The sequence below is a fragment of the Bombyx mandarina genome, chromosome 13 (assembly GCF_030267445.1).
Source record: "Bombyx mandarina strain Sakado chromosome 13, ASM3026744v2".
NCBI classification, from domain to species: domain Eukaryota; kingdom Metazoa; phylum Arthropoda; class Insecta; order Lepidoptera; family Bombycidae; genus Bombyx; species Bombyx mandarina.
The window spans coordinates 6,120,362-6,146,696 of record NC_143220.1 but is presented as its reverse complement, the minus strand read 5'-3'; the positions used below and the strand labels follow the sequence as shown (position 1 = coordinate 6,146,696).

Below are 26,335 nucleotides of genomic sequence, written 5' to 3'. Positions count from 1 at the left end.
AAAAATTCAGCGATCTAGAACGATCTTTTAACTACATTTTAAAATGTATAAAAGTTAAATGACAAGGTCGCAGGTAACTAACGAGAATTTAATTTTATTAACTTAAACTACGAAAGACGTCAATAAGTTAATATTACACTGATAAAATAAGACACTGACAAATCGACAATACTAAAACGAGGTTGAATACTAAATAATTGAATTATTCTGAGTGATTCCTATCAATACAGAGCAATGTCATTCTATTGTCTGGCTGTGTTTTTTGTTTACAATAAATACCTCGAGTCGAGAGAGATAAAAATAAGATCACGAAGCTACGGAATACAGTGCAACCTTAATATAACGAACCTCAATATAACGACGTCCTCGATTTAACAAATTCTTCGTTATTCCCCCTGAATTGTCCATATGAGTCGATGTAAAATATACCTTTACGTTGCGGAGGTTTTTTGCAAACAACCTCTTTATAACGGATTTTCAACTATAAAAAAAAGTTGTAAATACCTCTAATTATCAAATTTTGTCAACCCAAAACCTTTAGGCATAGATTATACACTTAATATATTTGAGACCTTTAGGTATATAACGTTCCCACCAATATGACCCTTAATCCTATAGTATCTGAATCAGTCTCGACAGGTTTGAGAAAAATTGTTACCTATCTAATTGTTTTTAAATAGAAAATGCATACAGTAATTTGATAAAAATGTGTTATCACGACTTATGAGTAAAAGCTGTTCGCTATAACAAGATGAGTACGTAATGTTGAGCTGAATAAAACTTTTTTTTACCTCGTTTTATGAAATGGTAGACCAACCTAACCTTAATTTAACAAACCTTATTTTACCGAATTAATTGATTTAACTAGTTTAATATTTGATAGTTCCCTTCCGATTTTTAATATCGAGGTTGCACTGTAACGTCAATGCCCGTAAATCTTCTTATAATTTTTAACCGATACTACATTGTAGTGTTGTTAAACTGATAATTAACAAGTATTTGTTTGCATTGTACTTACTGTGTCCCGTTTAAAGCGTAGCGTGTATAGGCGTTATCTATAAACATAAATAAAATTAGAGTGTCTGTTCGTAATATTGAAATAACCGCTTTTTACTACATGCATATGAATATATATACAGTATATACACTAAAATAACATTTTTTACTATTTTTGTCTGACTGTCTATCTGTCTGTTTGTTCCGGCTAATCTCTGGAACGGTTGGACCGATTTTGATGAAACTTTCAATAATAGGTAGCTGATCATCAGCTACCTATTATTGAAAGGAGTAACTTAGGCTTTTTTTTAGACTAGCTTCGCCCCGCGGCGTCACCCGCAGTTATTGTCGTACCGCGCGCAACATGGCGGGACTCGCCTATTCAATAATAAAATTTAATGTTTCCGAAGCGAAGCGAGGGCGGGTCGCTAGTTGTAAATACAAAGCAGTATGATATACTCGAACGTATATCGGTCGTCAGTCATTCACTGATTCGTTTCTGTGAAGAGATGTCGTGGTTAGTGCTGATTCTGATATTGGGTGTCGCGTCGGCTACTAGACCTAATATAATTTTCTTTTTGGCGGACGATCTTGTGAGTTTTTATTTTATTTTATGTGAATCGTTTTATACGTTCGTTTTTACAAAAAAATGTGTGTGTGTATTGTTAAAAAAATATTACTTGTAAAAATCTTTGCTTTTTTAAAGTATTTTAATTAGATTCAATAATTTCTATTGCTCGCATTAGTAGTAATAATTTCTAAGCAATGTAAAAGACTATACGATCTCACCGTGTGAACGAGAACCGTGCCCGAAATGAAGACATGCAGTGCTGTTGATCACAAAAACAATAACATTGTAAAAGCCGCTATCGAAATAATATATTATGCCATGCCAAAGATACAATGTTTTTAAAATCAGCTGACGCGCGGTTCAACGTCCTGCGGTCTCCTGTGAGGCGGGGCAAAGCAGCTTTGTTGTAGATTACGGATTCGTTCAATACTTACTTAAGACAAGCTATGCTTAGATGTTTTTATTGCTCTCGACCTATCTGGTTATAAGTAGTGCCCTTAGTCCTTTTATAGCAACTTTTTTTTTTATTGCTTAGATGGGTGGACGAGCTCACAGCCCACCTGGTATAATTACAGAGGCTGCCCCACCCTTCAAACCGAAACGCATTACTGCTTCACGGCAGAAATAGGCAGGGTGGTGGTACCTACCCGCGCGGACTCTCAAAGAGGTCCTACCACCAGTCTGTCCCACATTTCGGACTAGAATACATGATTACTTAGTAGCATAAAGAGGCAGATTGGTGCTGCCTGCATTGGCCCACAGCCTTCCAATGAGAATGGAGCCAGTGGCCAAAAGTGGTAGTACACTATTAATTTTGAGTTGGTAGCTCGCGGGCTCCTCTAGAAACGTTTTTACAATTTCGACCAAGGGCGAGCTTTCGCTACAATTTTCGCAACTTTAAATTTATATAGATAATACAATATAACTCAGGGCATGCTTCGTTGTGACCATCTCCAAATCATTTTCTTTTGTGTTTTTTTGGTTTAGTAAATATTGCCGGGCTTTCTTGCTAGTGCTATGACCATAAAGCCATAAATTTTGAAATGTCAATTATTAAAATCTTATTTACATGTAACCCGCCCAAAGCACAACATTTCAATATTGCTCACACCATTATTTAATAGGTTTTTTTACCAAGGTTTTATGGCGCTTAAAACAGCGTTGCAATATCTAGAACTCATTAAACGAGAAAAACCTTTCGAACTACGTTCTAGTACCCGTTAAATTATTGTTAGTATGTAACGTAAATGGCCGTGAATGTTTAAAACAATACGTAACAAAATTTCAAACCGTTTATATATTTTATATAAAAACATAAGTGTAATTCTTAACACTTCTTCTTCTTGTAATTTTACTGGTGGTAGGACTTCTTGTGAGTCCGCGCGGGTAGGTACCACCACCCTGCCTATTTCTGCCGTGAAGCAGTAATGCGTTTCGGTTTGAAGGGTGGGGTAGCCGTTGTAACTATGCTGAGATCTTAGAACTTATATCTCAAGGTGGGTGGCGCATTTACGTTGTAGATGTCTATGGGCTCCAGTAACCACTTAACACCAGGTGGCCTGTGAGTTCGTCCATTCAACTAAGCAATAAAAAAAAACAGATAGATATATGTATGTATGTTTGTGGTTGACGAAATACGTAGATATCTATTTAGCATATTTTACTGAAACCCGTGACTAAATCCCATTTTTCGTTGATGGCACACGCTATTTCGTACGTGGTAAGTTAACTGTGTCCAATTTGAATATGTTGAATTTTTTTTAAAACGACTTTTTTAAGAATCTCTAGGAATCGATCCGATCAGTACCTAACTAAAATTGAACAAACTACTAAAATTATACTTACAAAAACCATTTAGAAATAGCAGTCGTTAACCCCGAAATGAGCCGTCGAAATTCCGCTAATTTATCAATAGCTAGGGTTCGGCTACAGTATCGAGTTACGACTTCTACTACATCTATATATTAATACGTGAAGCAAAAACTTTGTATGCCTTTTTACGAAAATTGCGCGGACGGAGGAGTATGAAATTTTCCACACTTATAGAGAGTATAGAGAAGAAGTGCACAATGCCAATATTTTTTTAAAATAATGCATAAAAGATACATTAAATCAATAAAGAAATCATTACACACACTACATACCGTGTATTTGACGCACTATTTACACACTATTTATTGTCAAACTTTTGTTCTTGACGCCTGTTGTCAAATTGAGAATAGAATATGGTTTGTCTTTGTTAATATTTTTATAGTGTAGTCTTGGCGAAATTTGTGATTATAGAAGTATAAAATACAGTCATAATAGTGTACAAACTGACAATTCCAATTAATTATAGTCGAATTTCAACTACTGCAGGACCTCTAGTCCCTATTATTCGTGCGAAGCGGTCCCTTTTTTGCCAAACTGTTTTGTTTGGCAGACAGGAAAATAAACTACTCTCGTTTAATTAGATAGCGTAGGCAGTACAAAAAAGCGCGCAGAACGGCGGTCCGTAGAATACAGGCCCAATAACTAATTTTTGAGGAAAGGAAAAATAATTAAAAAAATCGTCAGACACTGTAATCGATAAATAATGTTAAGGACATCATAATATATAATCAAGCACAAGCAAGCCAATCCTTAGCCTTGTGTGCTTCTTTCTGCGAGTTTCTTCCCTTCGTTCGCCGCTAAGGCTGCTGTTCCACCTCGGTCCTTCTCTTCTCTCTTCCTCCAGGAGGCGCCGGAGTCCGACATAACCCGGTCCGTTACCCCCTCGACCGGGTATCCGTAAATGGTGTTTCCCGAGCGCTATGACATGTCCTTCTTCAAACGAGGCTTGTGGAGAGTATTAAGCGGTAGACAGCGTCGTAGCTCTGCCTCTGGCATTGCTGAAGTCCATGGGCGACGGTAACCACTCACCATCAGATGGGCCGTATGCTCGTCTGTCTACAAGGGCAATAAAAAAAAGGATTCCAACTGCTGTTCCAACTCCATACAAATTCGAGTTAACTTTTACGCGATCGAGAACGATAAAAAACTCCTACTAAGCACACTGATTCTTCTATTAAGTACGGAACCTATTACTACCTATTTACTACTATTACCGATTACTTCACCTAGCCGGAAAACTTTCGTCGTATACAGTTTTTTTATTTTTTTTACTGCATAGGTTGGTGGACGAGCTCACAGCCCACCTGGTGTTAAGTGGTTACTGGAGCCGATAGACATCACAACTTAAATGCCGCCACCCACCTTGAGATATGAGTTCTAAGGTCTCAGTACAATTACAACGGCTGCCCCACCCTTCAAACCGAAACGCATTACTGCTTCACGGCTGTAACAGGCGTCGAAATACAGTTTTCGAATCACAATCAAAATACTACAATCACCACCGTACCTTGTACTTATAATGTATTATATTCAACAAGATTTGATCGGAGTGTCTACATATGAATAAATAGTTAATTAAAGTCAAACAGTTGAGTCGACTATTATCAAAGGCGGCAATCTGACTTTTGGACAATGATTGGTAAATCAGAAAAACGAATTATTGACTTTGTATTCCATTGGCAGTCACAAAACTCTTCTGAACGACATCTTAGATAACTAACAGGTTAAGTATTAACCTTTATTTAATGCAGGTTTTGAACCGTATTCTTTGAAGGAGACGATTATATTCAAATTATAACGGAACGTAATTTCCGAACGTGCGATACCGCCCCCGCCGCCGCCTTACCGCCCGCTGAGACAGAGCTCTCTGAGCGCGAAAACACACGCCCTCAGCGCGCGCGACCACGACCAGTAAAATATTGCGAGTCTTAGTTTAACTGTACGATTCTCAACACATTTTGTATTTTATGTTAGTTAGTCATTGTGTCGCTTTTATATTAAAACCTCATACCGAATCAGCGTAAACATTATTTCTATATCATCTTCGCCAACAGCCCGGAACAACGAACTCACGAAAATTCACAAAAGTCCCGCCAGTCGGACTTGTAGTGTTAAAAATGGCGCCCGAACGTTTAGCTGTGAAGTGATATATGAAAGTATTGTGCCTACATGAACGATTTGTGTTTTCCTGACTTTACCGACTAAACCGTCGTCAAATAATGCCGCCGAAGAAGATGCCCAATTCCGAGGAGCGCGACGCGAGAGCCGCGTCGCCGCCCCACGCGCCGTCGAGTGACGCGCCGCCCGCCAGTGTTTGCTTCCGCCCGGAAGACATCACCATGCTGATCGACACCCTTCAACGAACGCAGCTAGACGCGTTCCGGGAGCTGTTAGATAGCGTCAGGCAGTCGGCGACTCCTACATTCGACCATCGGCCCGCCAACAACTTCAGCCGCTGCAAATATGTATTCAGCGGACGCGCAGACGAGTCAGTAGAAGGTTTTATCGACGCAATAGAATCGTACAGAGACGCCGCCAATGTTCCCGATGACGTAGCCGTAAAAGGTATTTCCATGTTGCTGACGCACACCGCCGCTACCTGGTGGCAGGGTATCAAGCATCAAGTTTCTACATGGGAAGACGTCATCTCAAATCTACGAAGTGCTTTTGGTGATCGCCGCCCACCCCACAGAATTTATGTCGACCTATTCGCAGACGGCCAGCAGCCTATGGAGAAAACCGACCTGTTTGTCGCCAGGGCTCGAGCACTCCTCGCGAAGCTACCTCGAGGCGACTTATGTGAAAAAGTGGAGCTCGATATGATATACGGATTACTGCATCATAAAATTCGTAAACGCCTTCGTAGAGAGGAAATCACCAGTTTCAATGTTCTCCTGCAAAAAGCACGAAGTATTGAGGATTCTACGAAAGAAGCGTATACTTCAAACGCCGTCGCCGAGACATCAAAGGGTGCCGCCGCCGCCGCCCGCGCTCGACTCGAGCCGCCGCGGCCTGCAACGCAGCGTGTACCTACGGCCGCTGTTGAAGTTTCCCCGCGCCAACGTTCGTCAGGCGATAACGCCGACGCCACTCCGACCGCCGAAAAACCCAAGAAACGTCGATACTGTGTTTATTGTAAAAGTTACGGTCATACGCGTGATCAGTGTCGTAAATTGTTATTAAAACAAACCGCGAATGACAGTAACGATAACGTAGTTAGTAAAGTAAATAATATTAAATGTTACGGTTGCGGCGCGAGCGGAGTCATACGTTCTAATTGTTCCAAATGTAGTTCAAATTTTAGCGCGGTCGATTTTATTCAAATAGCGCGAACGCGATCGCGAAGTACAACGACCGCTGAGACATCAGCTGTTGGTAAGCCGTCCGCCCAGGTGAGTAATTTGGCAAGTTTACCTATGGGTTTTACTGGGGCTGTACCTGACTTGTGTTTATCCAGTAGTGTTCATACTGAGCGCCCAAATTATGTTAAGTCATCGCTACACACTGCTCAGCCAAGTTTGGTATCATGTAATAATGTAAGTACACCCCCCGTAAATAATAATTTTGCCCGTAAATGTAATGTAAACTCGTCCCATAAACGTGTTGATAAACAAATTGTTTCAAATTTGCCGCGTTCCGATGATACGCCTTTGTTTACATACTTATCTCGTCCTGTTAAGCAGGGGGAGTGTTTTAACCGCACTCATGTACCTAGCGAATTGAAATCAGTATCTCCTAGGGAATTTTGTGTTAATCAGTGCGTCGTAAATAATAGACATAAATGGAAAACGAAACGTTCTCGTCAGTGTCCATCACGTGGTCCGTTACCAACTAGGGCGACCATGATTTTTTCAGGACAAAACCAGGAATTCGATAATAAAAGTAGGGTGACCAAAAATTTTTCAGGACACAACCTGGAAACATGTGCACCGGTTAAAGGGACCACAAATTTTAATTGTGATAGTTTTGTCACCTTTTCGTCTGTAACTTCTTCGCAAAATGGCGACGCGCGACGACCTATTTTAGGTATAGAGATTTTAGGAATCCGAGGTAGGGGTTTAATCGACACCGCAGCCAAGCGAACTGTTGCCGGTTCTTCACTCTACGCCCTACTGCAACAGCATAATCAACCTTTTGTGCGTAGTTCTATGCGTGTTAAGCTCGCCGATGGTTCAATGCAAACACGACAAATGCTGACAACGACACTTGACGTGAAGTTATTACCGTGTAAGATGATTCTCATGGAATTTGTCGTATTTCCGGACGCCCAGGATAATGACACATTATTGGGTGTAGACTTTTTAGTAGCAGCTGGTTTAGCCATCGACTTCCATACTTCGACATGGCGCTACCATGGTTCTGAACGAGTTTTTCCATTGGAGTTCGAGTACCCCAGTGACCTCACGCCTTGTTCTGCTGCTGATTTCTTAAGAGAAGACGAGGGAACTATGCTGTGTCCTCCCGAGCGTGACCGCCTAGCTACTCTTCTGCAGTGCAACGAGGATATCTTCAGACCAGGGGGAGACCCAACGCCGTACGCTGAACATCGTATTGATACAGGAGACCATGCGCCCATCTCAGTGCCGCCGTATCGCCTCACACCTGCACGTAGAGAGGTCATGAAAACTGAACTTGACAAAATGCTTGCGGATGGTATTATTGAGGAATGCGAGTCTGCATGGACCTCTCCTGCTGTCTTAGTTCCCAAGAAGGATAACGGCATCCGATTTTGTGTCGACTATCGAAAGTTAAATGCTGTCACTAAAACTGATAATTATCCACTTCCGCTCATAGACGAGCTTTTGCAGCTGACGAAGCGTCATTGTTTTATGACTTCAATAGACCTAAAGGCTGGCTATTGGCAAGTCCAGGTGCGCCCAGCTGATCGCGATAAAACTGCATTTATAACGCCGTTTGGGACGTTCCGTTTCACGCGAATGCCATTCGGATTGAAGAACGCACCGTCCACGTTCCAACGTTTGATCGATCGGTTCCGTTCTGGCTCTAGTTTACAAGGTATTGTACTGCTGGCTTATTTGGACGATTTATTAATTATTTCTGAGGATTTTGAAAGCCATCTGGAGGACCTACGAAAAGTATTTGAACGTCTGCGTCTATTCGGTTTAAGGGCCAATCGTGCTAAGTGCTTCTTTGCTCGTCCAGAGATTAATTACCTGGGCCACGTGATAACCCCTGAAGGTATCAAGCCGGATCCCTCTAAGGTCGACGCAGTCCTACAAATGGCTAGCCCTAGAAATTTGAAACATTTAAAGTCATTTTTACAGACGTGTTCATGGTTCAGAAAGTTTATACCAAATTTTTCGCAAGTAGCCCAACCATTAACTAAACTCACTCGTAAAAACGAGTCATGGAGATGGGATAGTCAGCAGCAAGAAGCATTCCAGTGTCTAAAGGATAGGTTGACTTCGGCACCCATATTAGTTCAAGCAGACTATAATAAGCCTTTTGTGTTGCGGACAGACGCTAGCAACTATGCCTTAGGGGCTGTGTTGTTGCAAGGTGAGGGCATTGACGAAAAACCCATCGAGTACGCCAGTCGATTGTTGATTCCAGCTGAGAAAAATTATACCACCACCGAGAAAGAGGCTTTAGCGGTTGTTTGGGCAACCGATAAGTTCCGTGGTTATTTGGATGGACATCCGGTTTATGTAAAAAGTGACCATCAGCCTCTCAAGTGGCTCTTAACTCTCAAGACGCCCAATGGACGTCTCATCAGATGGGCGATGAAATTGCAAGCCCTGGATATTCACTACGAATACACGCCTGGTAAGGCCAATGTTGTGGCTGACACTCTTAGCCGTCCTCAGTGCGATGATGCCATCCTTGACAGTTGTGATGTCTGCAATGTTATCGTCGATTTACCACGTATAAGTTCCGCCGATTTACGTAAGGAGCAGTTGGATGACCCAGAGGTTGCCAAAATCATCACTAGTCTTGAAGACCCCGAACCGGTCAGCACTCAATGGTTGGATAGAGGGTACCTTATGAACCAAGGTGTTTTATACCGTTATCTTCCAGATTCGGATAGTGATCAACCTCAGCTCGTGGTGCCCATTACTATGCGTGAGAAGATTTTGCAAGAATTTCATGACGCTCCCACAGCCGGCCACCAAGGAGTGGAGCGGACCTTTAATCGGATCAGTCATAATTATTATTTCGTTGGCATGCGCAAGTATATTGCAGATTACCTCAAGAATTGTGAAGAGTGCCAGCGTTACAAGGCATCCAATCAAAAGCCTTTTGGACTCCTACAGACACCAGTCCTCAATCAGCGTGGAGAAGTACTCGCCATCGATCTCTTCGGACCCTTACCGGAAGGCGAGCGTGGCGAGAAATGGGTACTACTAGTCGAAGACACCGCCACCAGGTGGGTGGAATTGTTCGCTCTGACAGAAGCCACTGCTGAAATTTGTGCGCCCGTACTCATTAATGAATACTTCCTTCGATATGGTTTCCCACGCCGTATTATCTCAGACAACGGTGTCCAATTTATTTCCGCCACCATGCAACAATGCATGTTTATTCTTGGCATCAAGCAAAACCTCATTCCTTTATATCATCCAGAAGCAAATCCTGCTGAAAGGAAGAACCGGGACCTACGTACTCAGCTCTCGATATTGGTCAAAAATGAGCACCGATCATGGCCTAAATTTTTGTCTTCCGTGCGATTTTCCATGAATAGTGCCACGTGTGCCACGACAGGTGCCAGTCCCGCTCAGGTTATGTTTGCCAGAGAAATGCGTACCCCATTCGACGCGCAGCGTGATTTAAGGGGCATACTAGATAAAGAGAATTTCCTTCCTCAAATTACTCCGTATCTCCGTAGATTTTTAGATAATTGGGATTCAATTAGAGATAGGGCTGAACATCATCAGGATGATAGGAAGTTGCAATCCGATAAAAGTCGATTATCTGGTCCCAGTTACCAAGTAGGTGATCTAGTCCTTCTCTCTACGCACTTGTTAAGTGATGCCGCCAAAGGTAGAACGAAGAAGTTCATGCCTAAGCGTGACGGACCCTACCAGATTAGTAATATCGTTAGTCCTACTACCTATGAGGTTACTGATTTGAATTCGCAGGTTTTAGGGAAATTTCATGCTTCTCATTTGAAGCCGTATCATAATCAAACCGGTCAGGTCTCAGCTCCAGTACAACCTCGACGCCTGCGTGGACGGCCCCGCCTTGTTGTTTCTGCCGAGCCACCAACGAGGCGTTCTAGTGACTCGGAGGGGGAGGATATAACGGAACGTAATTTCCGAACGTGCGATACCGCCCCCGCCGCCGCCTTACCGCCCGCTGAGACAGAGCTCTCTGAGCGCGAAAACACACGCCCTCAGCGCGCGCGACGACGACCAGTAAAATATTGCGAGTCTTAGTTTAACTGTACGATTCTCAACACATTTTGTATTTTATGTTAGTTAGTCATTGTGTCGCTTTTATATTAAAACCTCATACCGAATCAGCGTAAACATTATTTCTATATCATCTTCGCCAACAGCCCGGAACAACGAACTCACGAAAATTCACAAAAGTCCCGCCAGTCGGACTTGTAGTGTTAAAAAATCAATTTGTGTTGACATATCAATAAAATTTTTTTGTCCAAATGCACAGATTGCCACCTTTGATAATAGACGACTCAGTTATGAATTTGACCTTTATGCAGTTATTGTAACGCTATCGTAATGCATGTGGATATTTTTCTTAACACGTACAGAGAACTTAAGCTCTTAGAATGGCACAAGTTTAAGTGTTAAGTTGTAGCCCACTTTCACACAAGCGGCTTGACCGTCACCTACAATTACAAATTCTTATATTTACATTGAGCATAATTATGTCTACAATCCAGGGCTGGAACGATGTCGGCTTCCACGGCTCCAATCAGATTCCGACCCCTAATTTGGATTCTCTGGGTGTCTCCGGACTGATGCTCCATAACTACTACACGTCTCCGATCTGCTCACCTTCAAGAGCTGCCCTTATGACTGGGAAATATCCCATACATACAGGTAAACTTACATTGTAATATATTATGATAATATTATTGTTGATATAAATATTATTATTATTATAATGTATAATGTAATACATTACATTGTAATATATTGTGTATTATTATAAATAATCATTACAGTCTGCGACTAAAAAAAAATCACAAAATTATTGCTACCTACAATAAAATGAGATTAAGACTGACCTTTACACGCTTTATGCATTTATAACACGAGTAGTTAACATTGTTTGCATGACATTTGTTAATACGGTGCTTTACGAAAAAAAAACCAGCATTTAACCAAATAACCTATTTCATAATTGTATTTAGTTTTTTTTTCCTACCTATGCTGATAACCCTGAGAGGCTATTTAAGCTTCTTGACGTGTAGGTGAGCTCACAGGGCTCAAACCGGGAGTGTTGCTAACACTGGCCCTAGCAAGAGCAGTGCTTCAAAGAATCAACCACCGGATCGAAAACGCGACCCACTGGGAAGATCCGGCGAGAAACTCAGTGGGCTGTATCTACGGGTTAATTCTCTCGTCGAGCCCTTCATCGCAAGCGACGGGTTCGACGAAGACGATGACCGGTGCTTGGGGTACCTAAAAGCACCGTTAGTGGATCGGGAGGATCCAAAATGACGTGTTTTGAGCGACGTCAACTGTTTACGAGGACGATGACCGGACAGTTATTAGTTATTTTGATAAATAACGTTGCTTGTATCTTTAGAATTCTTTTATAAATATGCACACATAATTTTTGATTAATGTCCTCACAAAATATTGATTCAATGAAAAATTATTTCTGTCCAAACAGCTTAAAGTGTACCTACTTGCATGAAAATTAAAAGAATCATGATTTTTATGTACTTGGTTAGTTTGATTCAGTATTGTGTATGAAGGAGTGATGGTTTGCAGATAAGCATCTCGCGTGCACCTGAATATACTTATTATTTGTATAGCTGGCTGCACTACTTTAATTTCGAATAACCACCTCTTATATATATACACATATGTACGTCGGTTTCCCGCCGCCAGAGCGGTAGGCACGCGCTTTGGTATCGAATACAATTTTAATGATTCCCAGAGAAACGCGCTTATCCTAAATCGTCTAAAAATGTTTATCTACACATTCCCCTTTCCAGTCCAGCGGCCACCATCACATCAGCACGACGTCATGACACTGTAACCACCATGCGGGACTTACGACCGTATACATATAATAGACAAGTTCGAATTCATTTAGCGTGGTATGTGCCTGGCACCTGTTACGAGTGAAATACAAAGGGGAGTGATTTGAATAAACCGTTAGCTCCCTACTTGACTAATAACTTCCCGCCATTAACATCCAACCATATGAGATATTATTATAGTGTCGGTATTAAGGTTATAAAAAATTGATCCTTGAATGTGCTAGGAATAAGTTGCAAATTCATTCAAACCGTATGAAACTTAAAACCGTAATCTACAACACACTGCTATGTTAAATGTGCTAATGTAAATTCTGAAGCTTGGAGTTAAAGATGATTTTGGTATGACATATCTTCCGAGGGTTACAACACTTACAACAAACAAATACTCAATGGAATACTAAGTTTACCAGTATGCAAAATGATGTACCTGTATTATTTTATTCGGTATTCGCGAGTTCTACACATAATTATAACTCTTCTTTTTCTTTTTCTCCACCTTATCCCACTAGGTGGGTTCGGCACAGCGAATTTTTCTATTCCATTCTCTTCTATCAACCGTCATCTCAACACTCACTCCTCTCTCTCTCTCATATCGTCATTCACACACTCCATCCATGTCTTCTTAGGTCGACCTCTTCTCCCTCTACCTTGCACTATAATTTCCATACATCTCCTAGTCACATGCATCTTCTCTCTACGCAGCACATACAACGCTAACAGTTCGCTCTTTAATTTTTTGACTATCGGGGCTACTTCCACACTTCCTCTGATATACTCATTCCTTATCTTGGCCATTCTTGTCACTCCACACATCCATCTCAACATTCGCATCTCTGCCGCATGCCCTCCTCTTTCTTGCTTTACTTTCGTCACCCCACATTCAGATTCATACAGCACGACAGGTCTAATGATCGTTTTGTAAATTTTCCCCTACATAATGAAAACTACTACGACTTAATCTAGCGAAAAATAGGGTTTTTAATTTACGTTATCTTATTTCCGACGTCTCGATACTTTACAGTTTTCGTGGTCACGGACGACTATGGTGTTGTTCTTAGACATTTGATTATTGTGCTATTGCGTTTATACAATTACAAATTATAGTTAACAGCAATATTTGCCATAATAGCCATATTAGTGAATATGGCAAGCGGCGCGCAACATCTGGGCTGATGTTTTGATGCCTTTTTCAGAACAATGTGTCTCAGTCATTCCTTCTCAGCTAACACCTCACCAAACTATAGCGCGATAATGCTCACATTGTACCCTACTGACCCATCGAGAAGCTTCTGTAGTTTTGAGCTAAAACAGATTAATTTTGTCGAATTCCGAAAAAAAATTCCCGTGTTTTCCAACGCTATGCCGTATCCTCTAAAAAAAATTATTATCTTATTTCTTTTTAAATCATCGATAATGATAATTGCTTACCTTTGCTGCGCATTCTGAGTTTTTAAATAAACAGCATAGTTCTGGGTGCTTCATTAATTAATACCCTTTAAATAGACAGCATTACGATTTCGAGCAGAAAGTTTTTCGGCTTATTTTCTTCACCACATGAATTACCATTTAATTAAGTGTGCCTATCAATTATCCTATGATATTTGATTTCCCAACACACCCACTTTATTTGTGTTTATTCTCATGGATCTTTCGAAGCTGCATTGAAATTATAAGCCTTATGTTCAAAAGACGTTGCCAAAAAGTTACGGGCACTTGTGTTTCTTTATCTTTATTTTTGTTTTCTAGGTATGCAGCACGGTGTAATATACGGCGCGGAGCCCCGAGGTTTACCCCTCAACGAGAAAATACTGCCACAATATTTAAAGGATTTAGGTTATAAAACGCATTTGGTGGGGAAATGGCATCTCGGGAGCTACAAAAAGGAATATTTGCCTTTGAATCGAGGGTGCGTTTGAGACCTTATGGCTTTTGCGTTGTTTTTTTTTTTATCGCGTTGGTAGGTGAACAATAATCCCATCTGGTGTAAACTGGCTACCAGTGTCCATATACGTATAGTATAAACGCATTCCTTAAGATATGAGCCTCAATTATAATTTTTATCATACATTGATAACATTTCAGTCCACTGACCGGAACACATTCCTAATTTGCCGCTTTTTTATTTATTGGTTAGATGGGTGGACGAGCTCACAGCCCACCTGGTGTTAAGTGGTTACTAGAGCCTATAGATATCTACAACGTAAATGCGCCACCCACCCTGAGATATGAGTTCTAAGGTCTCAGTATAGTTACAACGGCTGCCCTACTCTTCAAACCGAAACGCATTACTGCTTCACGGCAGAAATAGGCGGGGTGGTAGTACCTACCCGTGCGGACTCACAAGAGGTCCTATCACCAGTAATTACACAAATTAAAATACGCTTTAATACGCTTCTTCCTACTTCGCTGTTACATATCCGTGCAATCTTACAAATGCACTTAAATTGACTGAGTTGAATTTAAGTCGATTCTAATATACTGAGGTGTATCGGTAACGGTAATTTGTCGTTGCGATTCTTTTGGAATTTAATAAAAAAAAAACAGGATATATTAAAGCTAACTTTTGCGGTTCAAGGTTACGCGCCGACCAGTTTCAATGGCTAGCGTTAGAATCAAGGATATGTATCTGGATACAATGAATAAAACAACATATTTTGATTCACTCTACATTTCTTTATTTAATCATAAAAAATTACTAATGAGTTATTCAGCTGATTATCAGTGAAACTAATTATTAGTAATCCTGTGATTAAGTAAGTTAAGAATTCACAATACGATCCCCCCGACCCATTAACGGTGCTTTTAGGTACCTCAAGCACCGGTCACCCTCGCCGAGCCCTCGACTAAACTAACCCATAGACACAGCCCACTGAGTTTATTGGCGGATCTTCTCAGTGGATCATGTTTCCGATCCGGTGGTAGATCCTGCGAAGTACTGCTCTTGCTAGGGCCAGTGTTAGCAACACTCCCGGCTTGAGCCCCGTGAGCTCACCTACTCGCCTGGTTACGCTGACATAACCTCTCAAGGCTATTATAAGCTTAAGTACAAAAAGAAAAAAAAGTGGACTTTACCACATTAATCAACAGTTACTTGATCATTCCAAACAATTTGATTAGGTTCGATAGTCACGTCGGTTTCTGGACTGGAAGGATCGACATGTACGACCACACGACCATGGAGCAGGGCTCGTGGGGAACCGACTTCAGGAGAGGTAAATCATAAGCACGTTAATGATTGATGATTATTAAACAGTAGTTGGGTTTTTTTTTTTTTTGCTTAGATGGATCTTACCGTATCTCTTGTTACTTTGCTGAGCTCTCTTGTCCCAGCCGGTGTTAAGTGGTTACCGGAGCCCATAGACTTCTAAAATGTAAATGCCGCCACCCACCTTGTAAGTTCTAAGGTCTCAGGTATAGTTACAACGGCTGTCCCACCCTTCAAACCGAAACGTATTACTGCTTCACGGCAGAAATAGGCAGGGTGGTGGTACCTACCCGTGCGGACTCACAAGAGGCCCTACCACCAGTGATGATGCAAATTATAATTTTGCGGGTTTGGTTTTTATGACACGATGTTATTCTTTCACCGTGGAAGTCAATCGTGAACATTTGTTAAGTACATATTTCATTAGAAAAAATTGGTACCCGCCTGCGAGATTCGAACACCGGTGCATCGCTCGATGCGAATGCACCGAACGTCTTATCCTTTAGGCCACGACGACCTCGGTAAGGACTGTATTTTAAGGTGGCGTACAGAACTATTTACTTTCAGCTGCTCAGTTCAACTCGAGGTCTGAGATTAGAGTCTCAATGGTTTTGAAACGATGTGAAACTTAACCCATACGTCAGTCCACTGAGTTTCTCGTCGGATCTCGTCAGCGCGTCAGCGCGTTTCTGATCCGGTAGTAGATGCATTCGGGAAACAGCTGCCCTTGAGCTCTCCTTCGGAGGCAGATGTACGCTATATACATATGCATATGTATATAAGGCAGGTGCCTGTTTTATTTGGATAATTTGATTTACCTTCAGGTTTCGAGGTAGCTCACGATTTGTTCGGTGTCTACGCCACAGATGTCTACACCGACGAAGCTATTAAAGTTAGTATATTTTTAAACAATCGAATATGGGTTCTTATCACGGTTTTTAAGTTATAATTTTATAAATGGGAACTAATCAATCGTAAAAATCGTGATAAGAGCTCATTGGATAATAGTGTCTTTAATGCAGCTATTCGCGAAACATTAAGACAAACTGTTCTACAGAGCTGCTACACCAGACTGCCCAAGCTTTTGCGTAAGATAAACGATTGTGTGTGTGTGTTTTTTTAATTGCTTGGATGAGTGGACAAGCTCACAGCCCACCTGGTGTTAAGTTGTTACTGGAGCCCATAGACATCCACAACGTAAATGCGCCACCCACCTTGAGATATAAGTTCTAAGGTCCCAAGTATAGTTAGATAAAACGGCTGCCCCAGCTTTCAAACCGAAACGCATTACTGCTTCACGGCAGAAATAGGCAGGGTGGTGGTACCTACCCACGCGGACTTCAAGAGGTCCTACCACCAGTAATTACGCAAACGATAATTTTGCGGGTTTCATTTTTATTACACGATGTTATTCCTTCACCGTGGAAATCAATCGTGAACATTTGTTGAGTACGTATAAGAAAAATTGGTACCCGCCTGCGGGATTCGAACACCGGTGCATCGCTAGATACGAATGCAACGGACGTCTTATCCCTTAGGCCACGACGACTTTAAACGAAATAGTTAGGTTTGGTTAGTAGGCTACAGCAAAGCCTGGGACACCACCAAGCCAACAGATACTCTGAGGATCGCCATTTAAATGTCATTTAATGATGACCATGTCATAGCGCTTTAGGACTATTAAGGTTTGAACTTTCTTCGAATCCAGAGACTGTTGGTTACATCGCAACGATTCCTGGCATGTGCTGACGCTGTTGTGCGTAATTTTATACAAAATTTAATTTAAAAAATATCTGCTGTTTTTTTAAATAGTACATATATCTGTACCGTAACTACCTACCTGCTTTTTCAGAAATTCTCTAGATAGGAACGTTTGTCTGAAAGAGATTGCTTACAGGGATAAGACCGTCTATTGTAAAGTGGTTGTAGTGTAATGACAATATTAATTGTGTTTTGGTCTGCAATACAGTATACTGAAGAATAAAAACTGAGACCTTATAACTATTATCTCAAGGTGGGTGGTGGCATTTACATTGTAGATATCTATGGGCTCGGGTAACCAGTTAACATCAGGTGGGCCGTGAACTCGTCCACGCACCTATGCAATAAAAATAAATAAATAAAATCCTTTTGCGGGCCTACTGGAAGAGATTTCAACATGAAATAAGTAGTGCCCTTGTACTCTGTATCCTTATTGTCGTGTCTTTTCTAACAGCTGTGTGTACAAAATATATTAAATAAAAAATAAGCACATTTAATAACATTTAATAAAAATCGAACTGTATGAATATATTTTTTTTCTTTTTTTTCCTACCTAACCCGATAGCCTTGAGAGGCAATTTCAGCGTAACCTTAACTAGTAGGTGTGCTCACGGGGCTCAAACCGGAGTGATGCTAACACTGACCCTAGCAAGAGCAGTGCTTCGCAGAATCTACCACTGAGAAGATCCGGTGAGAAACTCAGTGGGCTGAATATTTATTATGTTTTCGTAATCGCAAAAAGACCTAAATTAGTCGAATGCTATTCATGGATGGTAAATGTTTTTTGAAGGTGGTAAATTCTCACAATAAAAGCGAGCCCCTGTTCTTGATGGTGGCCCACTCGGCCGTGCACAGCGGCAACCCTTACGAACCGATCCGCGCCCCGCAGAAGCTGATAGACGCCTTCAAGTACATCGACGACTCTGCCAGGCAGAAATTTGCAGGTAATTTGAATTTATTTGATCATTGTTCAAGGTCAATGTCTTCATCAAATGTTTTTGGACAATGAAAATTTTGGTCCTAATGTTGCAATGCAATGTATATAGGCAAAAGGTAGGCAGCGGCTTGGCTCTGCCCCTGGCATTGCTGATGTCCATGAACAACGGTAACCGCTTACCATCAGGTGTGCCGTATGCTTGTCTGCCTGCAAAGGTAAAAATTTTTTTTTTTTTTTTAAGTGTGTTTAGTGCGATTTTCATTTTTCTCGAACATTTCTTTTTCTAACGTAACTGTCGCCACAAGTTTTTTTGGTATTCAAAATCTGGATGTACCTTATTGTCAAATACTTAACAAAGATCGCTTTTAGATACACACGGCTCGTATTACCCACGTATATTTAAAGTACCTACATTTATTATGAATATTTTATTTCTCAATGTAGGTTATCAGTATAACAATTCAATACACTGCATCGCGGCCATAGATAAACGAATTGCATTAAACGGAATTCAATTGTTATCAATAAATTAATATATGTAATCTACAATATGAAAATAAATTCCAATACCTAATTGGTATTGTTTTCTGCAATCAAATTTATATTAAAAAAATGTTTTTTCTGTATAATCATTAACAATGATTAAACACTTATTTATGTTATGTAACTTTGTATATTTAATTTACTTTGTACCAGTAATAAAATATTTATTTTTGAATCATCGTGGTTAGAGAACCGGTACATTCGTATCGAGTGATCCGAATCCCGCAGGCAATTTTTCTAATAAAGCACGTACTTAATAAATGTTGACAATTTACCTTCACGGTGAAGGAATATCACCGTGCATAAATATGAAACCCTCAAAAATTATATTTTGCATAATGCGGACTCACAAGAGGTCCTACCACCAGTGATTACGCAAATTATAATTTTGCAGGTTTGATTTTTATTACACGATGTTATTCCTTCACTGTGGAAGTCAATCGTGAACATTTGTTAAGTACGTATTTCATTACAAAAATTGGTACCAGTCTGCTAGATTCGAACACCAGTACATCGCTCACCACGAATACACCGAACGTCTTATCGTTTAGGCCACAACGACTAACGATAGCTTAAATAAAAAGGCAGTCTTAATTAGCATCGCCAATTTTAATTTCAGCGGTTTTATCGAAACTGGACGAGTCCGTAGGCAAAGTGGTCAAGGCTCTGCACACGCAGGGCCTCTTGGAGAACTCAATAGTTGTCTTCAGTACAGATAACGGAGGTCCCGCCGCTGGTTTCAACGATAACGCAGCCTCTAACTACCCGCTCAAAGGAGTAAGTACGTATTTGATAATCAGTTCAAACTTTTGTACACATTTAATTTATAATATATGTAGGCGTTACGCCAGGGTTTTCACACATAGGATATTTTACAATGAAAATACAATTCTATAAAAGTTTAACATTAGTTGTTTATTACAAAAAGCTACGTCTTAGTTCTTACACAATTAGCCATTTTGTGTTGGTTATAGCAACTACAACTTCTTTTATACAAACAATTGTAATGACTGCGAAACAATTCACAAAATATGGCTTAATATTCACAATACATCTTTTAGTGATTTTTACATGACTCTGACATTAATTTATTTTACATAAATTACTTTTAATTAATATAAACTAACATTGTTATTATCCAGCCTAATAATATATGGCGCCAACAACATCATTGTTCCACCTGATAGTTGTCTGGAAGAGATCGCTCTTAGCGATAAGACCGCCATTTGTACTTTTTTGTATTTAATGTTTTGCATTGCTTATTTTTTTGGTGTACAATAAATAATACTCTCCCTATCTCTCTCTTTCTCCCTGTTTTTTTTACAATATCGCGCTTCGATTCATGTTCATTAGAGCTCACTGAAAGATTTGGTTTATGAATTTTCGTAGATAGTCGTATCAAAAATTGCCTGTTTGAATTAGGATTACTTTGGTTTATTTTGATGCTCTCCTGGTGTGAAGATATTTTGAGTTACGTATTTGAGAGGGAAGGGTTTTTTTCTTATGAATAAGATTCTAATGATCATTGAAGGCTGATTAAATTAGGCGTCAATCGCGAGCATGTTCAGGCTTCGATGAATACTTATAGCAGCAAGGCGGCTATGAGTTCGTTTACCGAACTATGGCCTGAGGCGGTAGCCATCATAGAACAAAAGATATATTTTGACAGATGCCTGAATCCTACCAAAGACAATTTCAAATTAACAAGTTCAATTTGCTTAGTAACAGTTTTTTAACTTCTTGTAAAAGTTATATAAATATAGTTATATTAAAGCATATAGAGCTACAATATTTGGACCGTCCCATCGGTCTACCGAGCAATCTCACCCAATAGAAAGGCCTCCGAAGTTATATATGTTACACTTACACATCAAAATATTCTTCAACACGAATGCACCGGACGTCTTATCTGTTAGGCCACGACGGCTGTTCGTTAGTCTCGCTAAAACTCGAGAACGGCTGGACCGATTTGGCTAATTTTGGTCTTGAATTATTTGTGGAAGTCCAGAGAAGGTTTAAAATGTATAATAAATATGAAAATGCTCGGAATTAAATAAAAATAACAATTTTGTTTTTCCTTTGACGTGTCCCCCGTCGGACGAATTCCTTTTGTTTGTTTTAAGTTTATTTTATACAATAGTTTAGGTCTTTGATTTATCGATTGAGGCATTACGAAGTCTGTCGGGCAGTAAGTGATTAAAAAAAAATACATCGAAACATGAAGTTACGTAAAAATAGGGGGCGGTTCATGGGTTTGGCACACAGGCGCTGTCGGGGGTCTACGCGAGCCTGGCTGGAAGATATTTCCTTTATCATTACTCCTAGACTTACTTTTACCCTCTCGGAGGAGGCCGTCTCCAGGGGTGGGGTGGCTTTGGCGGTGTCGCTCGATATCGCCAATGCGTTTAACACCCTGCCCTGGTCCGTGATAGGGGGGGCGCTGGAACGACATAGAGTGCCCCCCTACCTTCGCCTACTTAGAGGACAGATCGGTCACGTGTACCGGACACGGTGGGATCCTGCACCGGTTCCCGGTCGTGCGCGGTGTTCCACAGGGGTCGGTGCTCGTCCCCCTTTTGTGGAATATCGGGTATGACTGGGTGCTGAGAGGTGCCCTCCTCCCGGGCCTGAGCGTAATCTGTTACGCGGACGACACGTTGGTCGTGGCCTGGGAGGGGAGTTTTGCTGAGTCTGCCCGTCTTGCTACGGCTGGGGTGGCGCATGTCGTCGGCAAAATTAGGAGATTGGGCCTCGACGTGGCGCTCAGTAAATCCGAGGCCATGTCGTTCCACAGGCCCCGGAGAGTGCCACCTGTCGATGCCCATATCGTGGTTGGAGGCGTCCGTATCGGGGTCGGGGTGCAGCTGAAGTACCTCGGCCTCATTCTGGACAGTCGTTGGACCTTCCGTGCTCACTTTCAGAACCTGGTCCCTCGTTTATTGGGGGTGGCCGGCGCGTTAAGCCGGCTTCTGTCCAACGTCGGGGGGCCTGACCGGGTGACGCGCCGTCTCTATACGGGGGTGGTGCGATCAATGGCCCTATACGGGGCGCCCGTGTGGGGCCAGTCCCTGGCCGTGGGGGTGGCGAAGCTGCGGCAACGGCCGCAACGCACCATCGCGGTCAGGGTCATCCGTGGTTATCGCACCATCTCCTTTGAGGCGGCTTGTGTACTGGCTGGGACGCCGCCTTGGGTTCTGGAAGTGGAGGCGCTCGCCGCTGACTATAAGTGGCGGGCTGACCTTCGTGCCCGGGGCGTGGCGCGTCCCAGCCCTAGTGTCGTCCGAGCGCGGAGGGCCCAATCTCGGCGGTCCGTGCTGGAGTCATGGTCCAGACGGCTGGCTGATCCTTCGGCTGGTCGTAGGACCATCGAGCCGATTCGCCCGGTCCTTGTGGATTGGGTGAATCGTGACAGAGGACGCCTCACTTTCCGGCTCACGCAGGTGCTCACTGGGCATGGTTGTTTCGGTGAGTTCCTGCACCGGATCACAGCCGAGCCGACGGCAGAGTGCCACCATTGTGGTTGCGACTTGGACACGGCAGAGCATACGCTCGTCGCCTGCCCCGCATGGAAGGGGTGGCGCCGTGTCCTCGTCGCAAAAATAGGAACCGACTTGTCGTTGCCGAGTGTTGTGGCATCGATGCTCGGCGACGACGAGTCGTAGAAGGCGATTCTCGACTTCTGCGAGTGCACCATCTCGCAGAAGGAGGCGGCGGAGCGCGTGAGAGATGCACAATCCCGCCGCCGTCGAGCGGGGGCCAGGGAGGCGGATCTCGCCCAAGCCCTGGCCCTCTAAGTGTTTCGGGTCCCCCTCACATGTCAGTCTGGGGACCGGCGAGGGGGGCCTAAGAAGACGACGTGCAAGCTGCTCTGCACGCGTTTTACGCAAGAGCATCCGGGTGATGGAAGGCCGGCTATCCTCGACCCACGCTGGTTCTGGCCCAGCGGGGTATTCCGTAGGGTAACCCACTCTAACCGGCGCCATCTAGGTGGGCTTCGGACAGTCTGCCGACCGAGAGGGCTGGTGGTCGTGGCGCCGACGACCGCCAGTCCAGCGTCCCGAGGGGGAGGGTGATGGGAGAGATGTGCTCCGCACTAAACGCTTCACTTTCCCCCCTTTGCCTTGTCATGAGTTCTGTCTCATGCGAGGTTTGGACGTTGGTTGTTGAGCGACAGGAGGTTTTAGTCAGTTCAACTCTGACATACCCCGCCCAGTATCCCCAGAAAAGGGCGGAAGCCCGGCGATTTCCTTCTGACCAAAAAAAAAAAGACTTACTTTTAAACAATTACTAATTATTATGCCAACAATCCTTGGCTATATCGAAATGTAAGCCTGATTAAACAAAATCTCAACACCTAAATAAACACACGATCGTAAAATTTAACCTTTTTGTACGTGAGTTTTGTAATGTTGGTAATGTTGACTTAACGTAGTACCTACATAGGTACTTGTAATTTGTTCGTTATTTTCTCATAATAATACATAATTGTAAAATGCAGTTATTAATATCAGTTATTTGATTTAATGTTCAATATCTGCTCATTTGTTTTGCTAATGGTGGACAGTTGCTTATTTATTTATTTATTTATTTAATATATATTGTACACACAGCTGTTACAAGAAACACGACAATAAGGATACAGAGTACATTATTTTATTTTATTTATTTACTTATTTATTAGTTTATTTCGCATAAAAATTTCACACTATGTATGTATTTAATTTTATTTACAGTATTATTTAAATAAATAAATAAAAGGTGGAGTATAATATAATGCAATGTACAAAAAGTTGCTTTGGGTAAATTTAAAACTTATTCTGCTACTGTTACGAAATTAATCCTTTTTTTACAAAATGAAGTTTCACTGCAAACCGTAGACTTTACTTTAAAAATCCTCTCTCTAGTTTTTTCCTATTAATAAAAATACTTACCAAATTAAGAACTTTGCGGTTATTTCAAAAGCTACGCGTCACGATAATCCTCTCAACGTGGTCCCCTCTGTCTGCATATCCTTTTTTTTTCTCCTACCTCTGCTGATAGCCTTGAGAGGCTATTTCAGCTTCGGCCTAACATGTAGGTGAGCTCAAGGGGCTCAAACCGGAGTGTTGCTAACACTGGCCCTAGCAAGAGCAGCGCTTCGCAGATTCTACCACCCGATTGGACCCGCAACCCATTGAGAAGATCCGACGAGAAACTCAGTGGGCTGTGTCTGTGGTTAATTCGCGGTGACCGGTGACCGGTGCTTGTGGTACCTAAAAGCACCGTTAATTACTACATATCCGACTCAGGCTACGGGACCACGCAAAGCCGCAGTCACCCAAAACATGTCTTGTCAGATCCACTGTCGGTGCTTTTGATCCATTCCCGGTGCTTTTAGGCTTTTTTTATTGCTTATAGGGATGGACGAGCGCTAGGCCTACCTGGCGTTAAATGGTCACCGGAGCTCATAGAAATCTACAACGTAAATGCCGCCACCCACCTTGAGACGAGAGTTTTCAGGTCTTAGTTTATAACAGTACAACGGCTGTCCCACTCTTCAAATTGAAACGCATTACTGCTTCATGACAGAAATAGGCAGGGTGGTGGTACCTACCCGTGCGGACTCACAAGACGTCCTACCATCAGCACCGATCGCCGTTCTCGTCGAACAAGAGCTCGACACAACACAGCGAGTGTATCGCGGTATCCTCTCAGCGGGTCGCGATTTCGATCCGACGGTAGACTCAGCGAAGCACTGCTCTTTGAAGGCGTAGTGTTACCAAACTCTCTCAAGTAGACCAGCGCGAGCTCACCTGCCCGTCCGAACGTAACTGGAACAACCCCCTTAGGCTACTAGCGATTAGGACAAAAAAATTCTGAATTTGTTATTGTAGTATAATTGTAGTATAGTATTGTATCATATAACACAAGATATTTGACAAATGCCTGAATGTCATTCACGACATTTTCAAGATAAGCTTGCACAGATACAAGTTTCGAACAACAGCATTCGGACCGTCGGTCTGCCGAGCAATTTATTACTGGTGGTAGGACCTCTTGTGGATCCGCACGGGTAGGTACCCTGCCTATTTCTGCCGTGAAGCAGTAGTGCGTTTCGGTTTGAAGGCTGGGGCAGCCGTTGTAACTATACTGAGACCTTAGAACTTATTTCTGAAGGTGGGTGGCGCATTTACGTTGTAGATGTCTATGGGCTCCAGTAACCACTTAATACCACCCATTTAAGCAATAAAAAAAAACACCTGCTCGGTGGAAGATCTTCCGTTTTTCGTATATCTATCTTTTCGTATCTCTACATTACAACTGAACAAACCGCGGGATGTTTGAGAGTAAAACTTTAATTATTTACTGCTTAAGGTAAAGAACACATTATGGGAAGGCGGAGTCCGAGGGGCCGGGTTTCTGTGGAGCCCTCTACTGGACTCGAAGGCGCGAGTGGCGTACCAGAAAATGCATATATCGGATTGGCTACCCACCCTGTACAGTGCAGCGGGCGGTGACCTCAGGTATCCAGACTTGCATTGTTTTACTTCGCTCTCCTTTTTGATGCTACCCACCCTGTACAGTGCAGCGGGCGGTGACCTCAGGTATCCAGACTTGCATTGTTTTACTTCGCTCTCCTTTTTGATGCTACCCACCCTGTACAGTGCAGCGGGCGGTGACCTCAGGTATCCAGACTTGCATTGTTTTACTTCGCTCTACTTTTTGATGCTACCCACCCTGTACAGTGCAGCGGGCGGTGACCTCAGGTATCCAGACTTGCATTGTTTTACTTCGCTCTCCTTTTTGATGCTACCCACCCTGTACAGTGCAGCGGGCGGTGACCTCAGGTATCCAGACTTGCATTGCTTTACTTCGCTCTCTTTTTTGATGCTACCCACCCTGTACAGTGCGGCGGGCGGTGACCTCAGGTATTCAGACTTGCATTGTTTTACTTCGCTCTACTTTTTGATGCTACCCACCCTGTCCAGTGCAGCGGGCGGTGACCTCAGGTATCCAGACTTGCATTGTTTTACTTCGCTCTCCTTTTTGATGCTACCCACCCTGTACAGTGCAGCGGGCGGTGACCTCAGGTATCCAGACTTGCATTGCTTTACTTCGCTCTCCTTTTTGATGCTACCTACTCTGTACAGTGCAGCGGGCGGTGACCTCAGGTATTCAGACTTGCATTGTTTTACTTCGCTCTCCTTTTTGATGCTACCCACCCTGTACAGTGCAGCGGGCGGTGACCTCAGGTATCCAGACTTGCAT

General features: G+C 42.4%; 1 protein-coding gene across 1 annotated transcript in view; it reads left to right on the top strand.

Annotated features, from left to right (window-relative positions):
- The first annotated feature begins 1,430 nt into the window (after nucleotides 1-1,430).
- Nucleotides 1,431-26,335, top strand: part of LOC114239795 (arylsulfatase I) — a 29,142-nt gene continuing 4,237 nt past the window's right edge. Inside the window, exons 1-8 of the mRNA XM_089732310.1 lie at nucleotides 1,431-1,589; nucleotides 11,307-11,466; nucleotides 14,388-14,547; nucleotides 15,759-15,853; nucleotides 16,671-16,738; nucleotides 18,398-18,551; nucleotides 19,707-19,864; nucleotides 25,442-25,590. Of these exons, the coding sequence (XP_089588436.1) occupies nucleotides 1,506-1,589; nucleotides 11,307-11,466; nucleotides 14,388-14,547; nucleotides 15,759-15,853; nucleotides 16,671-16,738; nucleotides 18,398-18,551; nucleotides 19,707-19,864; nucleotides 25,442-25,590 (1,028 nt within the window). The 5' untranslated portion in view covers nucleotides 1,431-1,505. The remainder of the gene's footprint in view (nucleotides 1,590-11,306; nucleotides 11,467-14,387; nucleotides 14,548-15,758; nucleotides 15,854-16,670; nucleotides 16,739-18,397; nucleotides 18,552-19,706; nucleotides 19,865-25,441; nucleotides 25,591-26,335) is intronic.